The following is a 14,517-nucleotide window of genomic DNA, read 5'->3' as shown; positions in this document are numbered from 1 at the left end:
AAATGTTGTAGCACATCGTCTTTGACACACGTCATAGGTTTGTCTAAACAGACACTGCCTGCTCCAGAAAAAACTCACTATCCCTGCATCTAAAGTAGGCTTGAAGTTTCTCCAGAAAATATATGTATCGTCCTTATTGTTGTATTGGGCCCAAGTGGCATTTTTAAAGCATTCTGAAAGCATTTTAAATTACTTTTCAATCAGTTAGCCCTATAAAGTAAATTAATGATTAAAGACATTTAAACAAAATGTTTCCTCAACTCTGTCCTACAGAATAGTTCTTTGAACATGAAAACACAGCACAGGTATATATGGGAAAGTCTTTCCAAATTTAATCTTTGCAACAATTCAGTGTGATAGGTTGGGTCTGAGAGAACATGACTAGCCTAAAGTCATCACTGACCTCTGCAACTGAGTGGGCACTTGAACTATTTCCAATGCCTTAACAACTATACTATATCGGCAATCAATACTGTATACAGTACATGATATTTAAAGTAAAATAGTACATTTTTGGAGCCACGTTGAGAAAAGCTGTGGGACTTCCTTTTGGAAGTTATCAACTTCACAATCTCTTTGTACTGCTAGGATATTTTGATCAATGAAGGGATCAGATGTTGTAGGAAGAGAGCTGTGTTAGTCTATCGTAGCCCAATATCAGAAGAAGGCTAGTAGCATCTTTCAGATTAACGAATTTTATTAAGAGGTATAAGCTTTTGAAAGCTATGACTCTCTTCATTAGATGCAATATAATGAAAGGGTGATAATACACAAGCAATTTTTCACCCAATTGATCAACAATACCTCTCTGACTCATTCCAATTTAAATCTGACATCAATCTAGCCATTCCATTGCATCTGATGAAGTGAGCTCACAAATCTTATGCTTCAATGAAATGAGAAAACCTTAGTCTGAAAATGTACTACCATGTCCCTAAGGGATCAAGCTATACAAGACTTATCTAATTCAAGTAACAATGATTGCTTTAGCACTTTGGACTAACTTTGTTTAACCATGGTACGTTGCATAATATGTAATTAGGTACATTCACATTCTATAATAAACCAGAACAACACCCCTCCCAGATTATAGCTTCCCAATACATCTTAATATCTTGCATTATAAGAGGACATGTCAATCATGATTAAAACATTCATCTATTTTCATCTTGACCTACTGACTTTCCTCCATTGTGGTTTCAGCTATAAACTGACAACGATGTTTCTGACTAATGGTTTTCTTATGTATACATATGCACACACACCTCTATAAAAGAGGATTTTAAAACGTAAGAAAATCAATCACAAAACAATGTAAAATAACATAAAACAATCATTTGATTATTGAAATGCAGGAATACTGTGTAGAAAACAGACTATTCCAGCTAGCTTGTTATTATCAATAGAAGAGAATATTTGTAGCTCAGGGTTGAATTGTGTGGTCCTTGGTGCCCTCTGAGCTTGGTTGTTTTCTTACACACACGCATTTCATTACCAAACTAGGAACTATCATCAGTGCTAAAAGGGAGTGGGGTTTGCTCCCATTTTATATACTCAGTGGCTTGCCCTGTCAGTGTTGGTGGGAGTGGTCTTAGTGGTTTCTTGATGGGGCTGCTGTTTACTGTTAGCTTGTTTGTCTGAGTTAGTAGTTCCTTGATTGAGGTATTGTTATCATATATGGTTATGCCAATCTAGATTGTGTAGGGATTATGGAAGATGTGATCCAACAACTCCAGATGCACTAGACTGGAGAAACCTAGTCTATGTTAATAAGCAGTGACTTTGTTGACCTTCGTACTTCTACTTGGACATGCCAGAGTTGATTGTGGAAACATACTGCATTCAATAGGTGCACCACACATCTATAGATCTTCTCTATATACCTGTCTGAATACATGCACAAACTGTCAATTTGAGTGTTTCAAGCAAATGCCTTCAAGAAAGATTAATGAACCCCTGTTGGCAATATGCGAGAAAGAGCTGAGAAAGAGCTAAAGTTATAGATTCAGGGGTGGGATTCTACCGGTTCTGTCCACCTCTGTAGAACCAGTGGTTCTGAAGAGCAGCAGACAGAGAACATACATAGAACTGGTTCTATGTCTGCTGCTGTTTTGGCCCACCTGCCCGCCCAGGCTCTTACCTGACCTTTATTTCCTGCTCTTTCAACCACAGCTGCTTTGTGCGACACAGCTGTGGTTGAAAAAGCAGGAAAAAAGAGCTTGTTCAATTGCTGTGCACCCATGCGCAGCACTGCTCTGCTGTCCAGGCAGCTAGCTGACGATATACACCCGCATGCAGCAAAACATAAAATCACCGAACCAGTAGTTAAACCAGTCGGATCCCACCTACCATATAATATTTTTTCTATTTAACTTATGACAATCAAGTCACACCTGAAGACCAACTCTGGGAAATCAAGTGAATTTTTTTTCCTAATAAACTTTTAAGTATCTGCTGCCCTCCAGAGGAAATAAATTTTTAAGATTCTAGAATGAACATTGTACCTACCGTACATGGTTCTATAGTCATGTTTCACAAAACTTTATGGATTTTAGGATATGACAATGTTAATTTTTGACTTCAAAGTCAGAGACCTAAATTTCTCTTAAATTGTGAATCTTACTAACATCCATGAACCTCTTATTATCTGCTCAAGGATAAAAGGAGAGATGTCTTATGTCTGTCCCCATTATATGAAATTATATGAAAGATTGGAATGCTTAGACTTTCCAGGGATTTTTCAGAATTTCCTAATGTTTTATATTTTAATTAGGTATCATTAAACAACTGGACTGCACCACTATTCACCATCAACTCCAAATCACTTACCCAACTATTTCAAAATCCAACTGTCCTTTTTTTAAAATGTTCCTCAGCTACAGAAATTAATAAAATTTATCTATTTAGTCTACACTTTGCTGCTTATTATTATTATTCCATGAAGTTACCTACCGATATATTCTAAGGTGGTTACATTTATTCAGAAGTACTTGATGAAGGATGTAATCAAAAGCAATTCTAGACAGCTGGTTTGCTTTACCTCTATATAACATATTGATCCATATTCAACAAATGTTATAATAGTTACTAAAGCTAATGCTGCTTTCTACCAATTTACCCAAGATAAAAATCACTCAAGATGGCCTTTAATTAATTTAATTTCCTTTGGTCTTATTTAAAATGAGTAATACATTGGTTACTTTTTAACTGTTGAGGTCAATGCTGGTAGCAAGTTCCATAGTTTTGTTATATTATCATAAAGGACATAATAATATTTAATAATAATAATAATAATAATAATAATAATAATAATAATAATAATAATAATAATAATTATAATAATAATTATAATTATAATTATAATTATAATTATAATAATAATATTTCTTGGATAGAGACTATCCTTATTTAATTATTCATCAATTTTTATCTGCTGATAAATATCTCATTTCCCTTAACTTTTGCCTTGGTTCTCATTCTTCCTCTTGAATAAGCAATGGTACAGACAACAAAATGGAATTAGTCAGCAGGAACAAACTTCTGTACAAGCTTTTGATCCCTTTTTAAGTTAATAGTACAGCAGCTTCCATAGTCAGTCACTGTTATCACTGTTGGTCTTAATGATTTTTACAAAAAAATTTCAAAATATCTTAAACCTCACCAGAAAAATTTAAAGACACCAGGGTAATTTTCACTGTGAACATCCATATGATATAACTCTCAGGTACAATAAGCAAACTAACATAGAAAACTAACCAATGCACCAAAGTTTCTGCTGCATAAGATACTTACTTGACTGCTTCTGCTACATTGTTAGACGTATGGCCTGATAAGGCATCATGCAAATTACGGATAAAGTAATCTCTGTATTCTTCTGGAAGAGCCATGAATGTTCCACCCATCACAATGAATTCCACTTTGTCAATGCTGTGGCCCAGCTGCTTCAGCTGTAAAAATAAGATCAAGTCTTTTGAACCAGGCCAAAATCTACCACATATTATGTTATGCCTCTCTTTAATCTTATGTTTAATCATTATTGTTCTAGGATATTCTAGGAGTATGGACAGATAGGATAGAATTTTTAGAGTACTCTTGCTTTCTCCACACCAACATTTTAATAAAAAAATTATATTTATTCATTTATTTATTTTGAATAGTATTTGGAAACTTGTAAAGACTACTTTCTCACCCTGTAAGAGATTTGTTGGGAAGTTATATAAATAACCTTTGGCTAAAAAAAATAAGTGGTCTAACTCAGTGTAAGACAACTTTTTGAACGAAATAACATGGTGGAGAATGCTTAACTTCTGGCATAAGAGCTCTGCAGGTCACCATTCAAGAAGTTGATATTAATTTATGAAGTCCAAGCAGTATAGGTCATATTAGTGGGAGCCTTTCCCTCTTGAAGAGATTGTTTTTCAATGAAAAAGGTTCAGAGTTTAGTGGAAGTTTTTAATCTAGTCCTGATCTTTAGATAAACTTTAGATTTGCTGTAGTAGCTAAGAGTAATTGTCAGGACTGCCATCCTGCTACAGCCATGCTTTACCAATGCCAGTATGCCATAGGCAATGGGGGGAGGAAGCTGAGGGGAGGTAGAAGGGAGGCTGGGATAAAGGGGAATTGAAACTACTGTTTGTGCCATGTGAGAGCCGCTGGCAGTTCCAAGTTCATGCAATGGAATGTGATATCATCCAGCCTGCCAAGCCAGGCTCTGTTGCAAAACAATTTGTTTGAATATAATTTGACAGTTAAAGATAACTAAGGGAAAGGTGGGGAGAAAGGAAAAGTTTACTAGATGCTTTGGGTGCAGGGCTTCAAATCCAGCTTTGCCATACTGTAACCCTTTGGCATTCAGCATATTTTCCTTTTGATTCAGTTTTCATTTTTATTGATGCTTTTCCTATGTGAAAGAATCTTTTGTGAATTGGTTAATCTCCAGGAATGCTAAGTTGGTTTTACTACCCAAGATCATGGACATAGTTGAAGACTAAGCTTTGCATTTAGCTACAAAGAACTAAATTGCTTAATTTTTATCCCATCATCACATTCTTCCACCATAACAAATCCTTACTTGTTCAACTCGGTGTCTGGTCTGGAGATAAGGATCATATCTGGCACGTATGGCTCTCATAGATGTTGGCTACAAGAAAACAAAACAATATTCCTTAGGAAACAACTAGTAAGATTGTTTTAAAGCATCTATAATTCAAACTCCTCTCGCACCAGGGACAAATGATAGAGATCAAATTATCTTATAATACTTCACATCAATTATGTAAAAACTTAGTGGTATGTAGAAGATTCTAATGATGGGACAGGTGGAAGGAAGAGAACCACCATTAGCAAGTTGGATGGACTCAGTCACAATGGTGAATGGTATTCCGTGAAGACTTGAACTCTTAGATTATGGACAGATTGAGAAAATCTATGTGTTTGTTAAGAGTTGATACTGATTTGATGAAAAATAATACATCAAATCCAAATTCCTAACTGTACTGTACTGTCAAATTTTATTTTTGCTAGATCAGGATATAGCTTTTAGTGGTCTGAGGATTACTCAATCTTGGTCAAAAATGGTTTTCAGCATATTAAAAAAGTGAACAGGTTCAGTATATAAACTAAAATTTATGTAATGTAAATGTAAATTACATGCTGCAAACAAGATGACCATTCTTCTATTTAATAATGAATTCTATCACATACTTAAGTAGCAATGTCCAGAAAAGTTCTAGAAACCTCATCCTTGACTTTGGAAGGTAGTATGCATTGTATGTATCTGATTCGGGTTTAGCTCTAAGAGCTGAATTAATTTTAATATGATATGTGCAAATCAATTTCACATATGCTGTCCAAATGGGATTTCATAAATAAGTCTCCATCTGTGTAATGGAGTCATTGTAAAATAATTTTGTACAATCTCCATTTTCAAAGCAATCCTAAGTATGTGGTATGGATATACTAGATGAATAGATTAAGGAGTTAGGGAAAAAGGTATCTAACTCAATATAATATAATTTTTTAAAAGTTGCTTCCAGTTCATATTCAGACTTTAGCAAATAGCCAGATTCAGTCAGCTATCAATTTAATAAAAAGCTAAGTGTCTTTTTGAAAACAGAGACCACTCTTAGTGGCTATGTTAACTGAAGACAATGGGAGATGTAATGGAATACTTTTGGAAGCATAATTTGGAAAAGTCTTAATAAATTAATATATTACTTCACAAATGTAATTCTTCAAGTATTTTCTTGAACTTAGGCCATCCATATGCATTGTCCATTCTAGATGAGAATTAAGGGAGCTGAAATCCAACATACTCCAGTAGAACACTGGGTTGGGGAAGCTGTTACATGAATCTAACAGTATCAGTACAACAATGTAGAAGGTATACATACCTGTACCCCTAACCATCTCTTCATTTCTAACTTAATTTCTAAAATATTATCTCAAAAATTACCATCTCACACTTGAGACAAGTAATTACCAGATAGAAGTCCAGTTGTGAAATATTGAAAGAAAGAAAATCCAAAGCCATCACTATTTGATGAATGTAAAATAAACTGCCCCCCCCCAATATTTTTGATATTCTGGTTTATAGTAAAGTTGTTTTTTCCTGAAATAGGACCAACAGGTCCATGAGAGCAGTACCTCGTATCCAGTGTAAGATTGTGTTGAATATTCAAAGTCTGAATCAGGCCCTCCAGGACAGTATCTGTATTTTCAAGAAGAAAATGAAATCATAGCTAGAGGTTAAGCTTATAATTAAAAGCTTGGGTTGGCAACCCTTAAACTGTGTACATTTAAATGAATAACAGATGTTTGAAGGCAAAAGAACTGTTTCAATGAACTTTCAAATGACCCTTGTAGGAAGCAGGCTATTGGCTTAAATAGATCCAGCCCCTATGATGCAGTGCCAGGAAAGGAGTTCAATTTATAGTAGGTTACTGACCAATTCCAAGACAGAAGAAAGAAGTGAATCAGAGACCTTCCAGTTCAAAGAGTGGCTTGGAACCTCAGATATACTAGAAAAAACAATCCCAACATTATTTTCTGAAAGGCAAAGTTGATAATGAGTGTTGCTAGAAAAATCCATGGCTGTAATATGCTACAGCATAATGTAGTTTCTTTGGTACTGGTTCAGTGTGTTATTTGCAACAGCCATTATAGTTATAAACCATAGTTTGTTATTAGAAAAGCCATTGTTAAATATAATTTGCAAACCAAACCTGTGTGTAAATTGTTCCCTACTCCACAAATCATGGTTGAAGTCCGAGGCCCACATTACTTAAAAAAAAACTTCTTGCAAAAAATCCATTACTGGAGCACATTTACAAAAAAAAAAGCACTGAATTGCAGTTACCCAGTATTTTTATTTCCTAAAAGATGGCTGGAGTCCTTTCAAGTTTGTAAATTGACATGAAAATGTTACATTTAGGCTACATCTTTGATTTTGGAATACTCGTTACACCATCAAATGCCAAGTTCAGCCATTTGCCTGAAAAAAGTGGTGCACCTATGTCTTCAAGAACAGGCATCATAATTATAGAAAAATAACATACGCACACAAGCCTCATTTTAGATGAGTCTAAAGAAAGAACACAGCCTCTCTGTTATTTTTAAAAAGGATGCTTACAATTATTAGGAATTTATTTTTCAATGAAGCGGAATACCTTAATGCATTCCTTCATATTTATTTTTTATTCCAGTGCAAAAGATTCTAAACAAGAAAAAGTTACAAAAAAAACAAGCCAACAAGAAAATCTATATTTTGGCTAAGTATTTAAGATATTCTGACATCTTATTAGGTACTCACACACATATATTTCCTGTGAAATTAATATGTGGACATCTGTGTGGTTTGCACATTACTGCCACAACAGCAATCTGAAAGAAAGGAGTGTTGCAGAGAAGTTATTAAATATCTGGTCTTTTTGTAATCAACTTTTGCAATTGATGATTTAAGGAGGGGCATTTTGAGATAGGTGCTTTGAATTCAAAAGGATTTGAATTAAAAAAACAGGCATAGCCCTATGCATGTCTGATGATTTGACAGTAACTGTTAAACTAATTAGAAAATATCAACAATTTACCTAGGAAAAATATAAATCTAGGGAAACATAATATTACTACAGAAGAAAGTAGAAATTACCTTAATGCAGGACAAAGTCCATCTGCTTCAATGCTTTAGGGATGGCAAACTCAGAATTTCCTGGGAGGTTTTTTGTCACACAGCAACAAATGTTCTTCATTGCAACAATGAAATTACTTCCTCTTAAAGTTGTTTAGAGCAACACAAAATAAATTTGGTTCTCATTCTTAGCAATTTCATGTGCTCAGCAACTGTTCAAAGTCATTGTGTACTTTAATTCTAAGTATGTATTTTATTTTTATGTTTGTGCACAACTGGGTGGATATCAGATTTTAAGAAAACACAAACGAATTTTGCAATGTTAAATTTTCTTTTCCTTTGGTCTATTCAGGTTGGCAATAGATTCCAAGATCTCAGGTACAAGTACTGATCTTTTTCAAGTGGAAATCCGTATCATTGACTCTGGGACCTTGTACATGAAAGCAAACAAACAAACACTTACCCCACTAGCAGTTCGAATGGGTTTTGCTTTCAACTTAGGAACCAGCACTTTGCGGTACTGAGGGGGAACAGCAGCAATAATGTCAACCAGGCGTGGCTGTGCTGAAAGGCCATACTTGGCAGCCGTCCTTGTTTTAATCCTAAAATTGAAAGCCATGCAACTTAGAGACTATATAATAGAGAGAGGCAACCGGATGCTCTCCAGATGATTTGGATTTCAATTCATGTCAGTTCACATCAATATTTAAACTTGCCTTGGCAAGAAATTGTTAATGTTATGGTCAATAATAACCAGAAAGATTCAGTTTGCTTCTATTATATATGTCAGGGGTGTCCAACCTTGGCAACTTTAAGACTTGTGGACTTCAACTCCCAGAATTCCTCAGCCAGCAAAGCTGGCTGAGGAATTCTGGGAGTTGAAGTCCACAAGTCTTAAAGTTGCCAAGATTGGACACCCTTGATATATGTCTTTCTTCATTACAATTATATTGGAGTTACTGCAACAGGTACAAAAAGGTGATACTAATAGGAGGCAAGAGCTCCAGTCCTATATCCTTGCCTTTGGATGATGTCTTATGATTTTATTCTCTCTCCGATCTTATTCAATATCTACATAAAGCCACTGGGTGAGGCTATTGGCAAGGAGTTACATATCAGTTATTTGCACTTATTTAATCTTTGGGCTAGCCAAATGATACTCTTAAGCTTCCATCTCAGCATCTTAGATTCTGGATAGACAGGAATAAACTTAAGCTCAATCTAGCAAGACTGAGTGGCTAAGGATTTGGGGATTGCCTAGAGCTGAAAGTCTATTTTTCATTCTGGATGGGGTGGCATTGCTCTGTACGTGAGGGCTGTCTGTGATGTTAACTCATAAGCTGTAGTCTAGAATGCAGTGGCACAAGTACTGATGTGCATACCTTACTATATGCCTAAACAACTGGTACACCACAAGCTGATTTGGTTGTCAGTGGATTTTTGGGTGCAACTGAAGGTGTTGGTGGTCAATTAAAGAGCTACTCGTGGCATAGAGGTCTGTAGAACAGCCTATCTCCAATTATCTTTTGCTATTTACTAAAATCTGATACACTAGTATTCACTCCAACCTAGTGTTGTTTGCTCTCTACAACCTCTGATACGAATCTTTTACAGGGCATTGCCTTTCCCATAAAAAGTGAGGAAGACAGATACTGTAAAATGTCGAAGAGCAAAGAAGAAATAGAAGATAACTCACTTGTTTAAGTTTACATCTTTGCCCTCATCATGGGCATCAATGAGTTGCTTGATGACATCAGCTATAGTCATCATCATGAGTTCTGCTCGGCTGAAATCTCCTAAAATAGAAGTAAAAGGTTATGATAGTGCCTGTGCGAAAGTGATATCTCACATACAACTATAAACTGACTTGTGCTCTCTCTGACAGAATAGCCTTTCTCTTCTCTCAAAGCCTATTCACCAGAGTCACAGAACACAAGTGTCCTTAGTACTAATCAATGTGGCATCTGCCCTGCCCTGCAGTAGATGATGTGAGAGTTGAGGAAATGCTGTCTTCAGGTAATAGGCAAGATAACTAGTACATACTGCAGAAAATGAAGTGAAAACTTTAGGTCTCCCTTAGTTAACTTTCCTCAAGGATGTTTAAAGGCTCCAAGAAGGAAGGTAATAGAGAAAGAGTTCTTGGAGGAACTATATTTTTCCCTAAACATTTATTCTTTTCTAAGGAACTATTCACACAGAATAGTCATGGACTGGAGGATATGACAATTAAGTAAATGCCTAGCTTATTGGAAAATCATACTCATTAAGCATTTACCAAGTTTTATCAAACTGAACTGACATTGGGTACTATGGGGTTCAAACTTTGACCTTATACTTTTCAATACTTTCAATAATGGCTTGGAGGAGATGACGCAGGAAATGCATATGAAATCTGAGATGGGATAATACCTAGAAGACCAAAAGGAAACTGAAAAAAAGCCTTGTTTTTTTAGAGAAGTGGACCAAAAGTTACAAAATTCAGTTTAACAGAGGCAAGATAAGTGGAAAAAATATCAAATGCACAGATAGCAAAGGTGATACTTGTCCTACCAGGCCAAGGAACAGATTATAAACTAAACCAACAATGTAATTGGGCTGCAGAAGAATATAAATGCAATTTTAGGCAGCATTAACATAACAGAAATGTAATTTCCAAATGGCAGAAATAGCCACTCTGTTTTGCTTTAGTCAGATCCTACCATCAATACTATGTTTGGGACACTACATAGTATATGGATTAAGGCAAAGTGGAACAAATTAGAGAAAAGCAGCAAGAATGATCAGACGATCAGAAATCAAGTAAGAAGAGAGTCAGTTTAGTGTAATGGTTAAGGCAGTAGGCAGAAATCAGGAGACCACGAGTTCTAATCCTACCTTAGGCACCAAGTCAGCTGAATGACATTGAGCCAGTCACTCTCTCCCAGACCTAAGAAGCAGGCAATGGCAAATCACTTTTGAAAATCTTGGCTCAGAAAACTGCAGGGACTTGTCCAGATCAGAAGTCAACACTGACTTGAAAGGGTCTCTCTCTCTCTCTCTCACACACACACACAAATTATGAAGAGACATGGAAGGAGCTGGGAGTAAGTCTTGAGTAAAGAAACCTGGAGCTTAACAGGATATATTAGCAGTGTTAAACCCCTGAAAGTGGTCCAGCAGATTCTCTACTGCCCAGAGGGCAAGATCTGGGATCATAGATTTAAATTACGGGAGGGCAGATTGTGATCGAGTGTGGTAGTTTCCCCTCCAGTGGATGTGTTTGGGTGGAAAACAGACTGTTCTCTCCTTGGGATGCTTTAACCTGGACGCTGAACGGTCTCTGGATGCTTCAAGTCTCTGAACACCCAACAAGCATTTTCATGATGAAATTATTCCTTTTTGTGCTAATGATGCCGATCATAAGCCATCTCGGTCGCAACTTCCTATCGGGGTACACGAGACTGAGGCGTTCCAGCTGTAGTGGGACTACATTTCCCAGAATACCCAGATAGCGCGGCCCCGCACCCGATCCCATGCCTCTTGAGGGCATCTATTTTAGAAGGCTTCATACCAATATCCCTTCTGTCCCGTCCCCTTTCTAACCTTTCTTTTTTTGCCTCATGGCGAAAGTCCCGCTGGCGACAACGAAACGATTTCTCAAGACCTCCCCCTCCCCGTTTCTTCTCTCCGACCGTCAAGCAGGAGCTTCTGTTATGCCGCTCTAGGCAAATCTCTTTATTCTTCACGACAGTGCCGCAAAACAAAGAAAGAAATCCGGGGAATCGAGTAGGCAGGGTTTTTTTTTTTTTTCTGAGCGAGATTGTCAGAGTCGAGCGCGCACTAGGAAAAGGGATTGGTGGAGCACAAAACGTCCCGCCTCTTCGAACTGACGATATTCCGCCGGAGCCGAGACGCGTATCGATGCCTTATGGCAGGAGTAGGGAACGATGGCCCTTTTATGATTTGTGGACTTCAACTCCCAGAATTCTGCCTGGCTCAAGAATTCTGGGAGTTGAAGTCCACAAGTCATAAAAAGTCATTGTTCCCCGTCTCTGCCTTATGGCCCTGTGGAATTTACGTATGGCTACGTACTGCAAAATCCGGAGGCCGGATGGCAGGAAGAAGCACAAAATTGTAATTTTGCTGCCATCTAGGAATTTTAAAGGTTTTTGCAGCCCGAATCTGGTATCTCTTCAGGTCGAATAAGCACGTAGAGAACCGCCGTTTTAAAGTGAACCTAACTCAGCCCGCTTGCCTTCAAAGAGATTAACTTGCGGTTGCTTTCTTTACAGCAAGGTCATCGATTCGCTTCTTTCAGTAGACACGGTTTGCTGTCACAACAAGTTTGCATGTTTTATTTAACTATTCTTTAGTAAAAACCGACCATGTTTGGAATTCTCATAATAATGTATGACTGACAAACATGTAATGAGTCCTGCTACATTGCCCGTGGTGTCCCAATGATGCTTTTTCAAGAGGCAGCCGGACTTTCTTTCTTTCTTTCTTTCTTTCTTTCTTTCTTTCTTTCTTTCTTTCTTTCTTTCTTTCTTTCTTTCTTTCTTTCTTTCAGCGATTATAAGATAACAGGTATAAGTATAAACATGGTTATGAATACATGAAATGGATACATATAAGAAAAAAAGAAAAAAAAGAAATAGGACAGGGACGGTAGGCACATTGGTGCGCTTATGCACGCCCCCTACAGGCCTCTTAGGAAGTGGGCGAGGTCAATAGTAGAAAGTCTAAGGTTAAAAGTTTTTGGGTTTGGGGGAAAAAACCAGAGTCAGGTAGAGTATTCCAGACATTGACCCCTCCTGCTGCTGAAGTCGTATTTCCTGCAATCAAGTTTGGTGCGGTTTACCTTGAGTTTGTATCTATTGTGTGCTCTTGTATTGTTATGGCTGAAGCTGAAGTATTAATTTGACAGGTAGGACATTGCAATGTATAATTTTATGTACTAAGATCGGACCAAAGGTGGCATAGTTCTAGTTGTCTAGGTCTAGAATTTCAAGTCTGGTGGCATAAGGTATTCTGCAACGAGTAGAGGAGAACTCTTGTGAAATATTTCTGGACTTTTTCAACTGTATTAATATCAGATACGTAATGCGGGTTCCAGACTGATGAGCTGTATTCAAGTATTGGTCAAGCAAATGTTTTGTATGCTCTAGTTAGTATGTTTGGATGAGAAGCTGCTTGGATGAGAAGCTAACCATTTTCAAGGAAAAACAAAAATCCAGTTGCCTCTTGAAAAAGCACTTTTGGGACAATCATGACCTGGATGACTGAGAATCTCCACAGACATGATGATGGTGGTGGTGGTTCTTGCAGGGCTGAATAAAGAAAGCTAGGAATGTATGCCAAGAGTATATCTATAATCCCCAAGTCATGAAAGTCATCTCTGCTGCCTGACTAAAACAAGCATGGTGCCTACTGTATATTGAACAGCAGTGATGTAGAAAAATGTTGAAGGCAGACGATCATTTTAATGACAGTGAGAAAGTTCATTTCATACTGCACAGGAGAAGGCAATGGCAGAAAAATGTGTATAAAAATATGAAGTGATTGATGATGATAGTGCTGGATGATGGGCCCTCAAATACAATACATTATTTCAGATTATCTTTTAAAGTACTAATGGTATACCATGATTAGATTAAGTCTGGATCTCTAGTTGCTGATGTGGTCATGCAGGAAAAAAACACAATCCGGAGCTACAAAGACTGAATTCAGTGGGAACATGGAACAAAGAAGCATGAACAAAGGAAAGCTTAACATAGTGAGACATGGAATTCATGAACTATACATTGACATTTTAGGCATTACCAAATTGACAAAAACTGAAATTGAATACTTTCAGTCAGCCATCCATACTGTTTACCACTTAGGACCACCACCTCCAAAATGCTTTCTTTCAGTAATCAGAAAACATATAGCAAGGATGGCACTTGGGTCCAATGAAGTCAATCACTGAATGATATCAATTAGCTTTGCAGACAATCCTTTAATAAGACAGTCTAAGTTTATGCTTCAATCACTGATGCAAAAGATAAGATTGATAGGTTTTGTGTCTAAGTTCAATATAAAGTTAGATGTAAAACATGCAAGCAAGATGTGATACTTATGGTTGGAGACTAATGCCAAAGTTGTAGCTAGACTGAATGGCGTACGAAACAGAAATGAAATGAATCAGGATATCATCCTATCAGTTTCTGTCAATCTGTTGATTTCTTCATTGCTAACCTAGTCTTCCAGCAATCAAAGCAACATCTATAGACATGCACATAATCTATATACATAGATGTCATAGACAAATCAGCTATATTATTGGTACAGAGAGGTGGAATAACAAGGATGTGGTTAACTGCTGATTATGGAATAGATCACGAACCACTCACTGATGTGCAAGCTCCAAG

General features: G+C 36.9%; 1 protein-coding gene across 2 annotated transcripts in view; it reads right to left on the bottom strand.

Annotated features, from left to right (window-relative positions):
* ELP3 (elongator acetyltransferase complex subunit 3) overlaps positions 1-11,800 on the bottom strand; it is an 84,623-nt gene extending 72,823 nt beyond the window's left edge. Inside the window, exons 1-8 of one of the 2 annotated variants that reach the window (XM_087929708.1) lie at positions 11,708-11,800; positions 11,000-11,051; positions 9,822-9,921; positions 8,589-8,727; positions 7,811-7,881; positions 6,646-6,709; positions 5,072-5,140; positions 3,793-3,947 (exon numbers count right to left, since the gene is read on the bottom strand). In XM_087929708.1, coding sequence (XP_087785834.1) covers positions 3,793-3,947; positions 5,072-5,140; positions 6,646-6,709; positions 7,811-7,881; positions 8,589-8,727; positions 9,822-9,898 — 575 coding nt within the window. In that variant the 5' untranslated portion in view covers positions 9,899-9,921; positions 11,000-11,051; positions 11,708-11,800. The remainder of the gene's footprint in view (positions 1-3,792; positions 3,948-5,071; positions 5,141-6,645; positions 6,710-7,810; positions 7,882-8,588; positions 8,728-9,821; positions 9,922-10,999; positions 11,052-11,707) is intronic. The other variant, XM_026715941.2, reaches the window with a different exon arrangement.
* Between the last annotated feature and the right edge of the window lie 2,717 nt (positions 11,801-14,517).

This window comes from Pseudonaja textilis, chromosome 1 (assembly GCF_049901715.1).
Source record: "Pseudonaja textilis isolate UNSWEBS1 chromosome 1, rPseTex1.2, whole genome shotgun sequence".
Taxonomy (NCBI): domain Eukaryota; kingdom Metazoa; phylum Chordata; class Lepidosauria; order Squamata; family Elapidae; genus Pseudonaja; species Pseudonaja textilis.
Note: the sequence above shows the minus strand (reverse complement) of the source record. Positions and strands in the feature narration are given on the sequence as shown.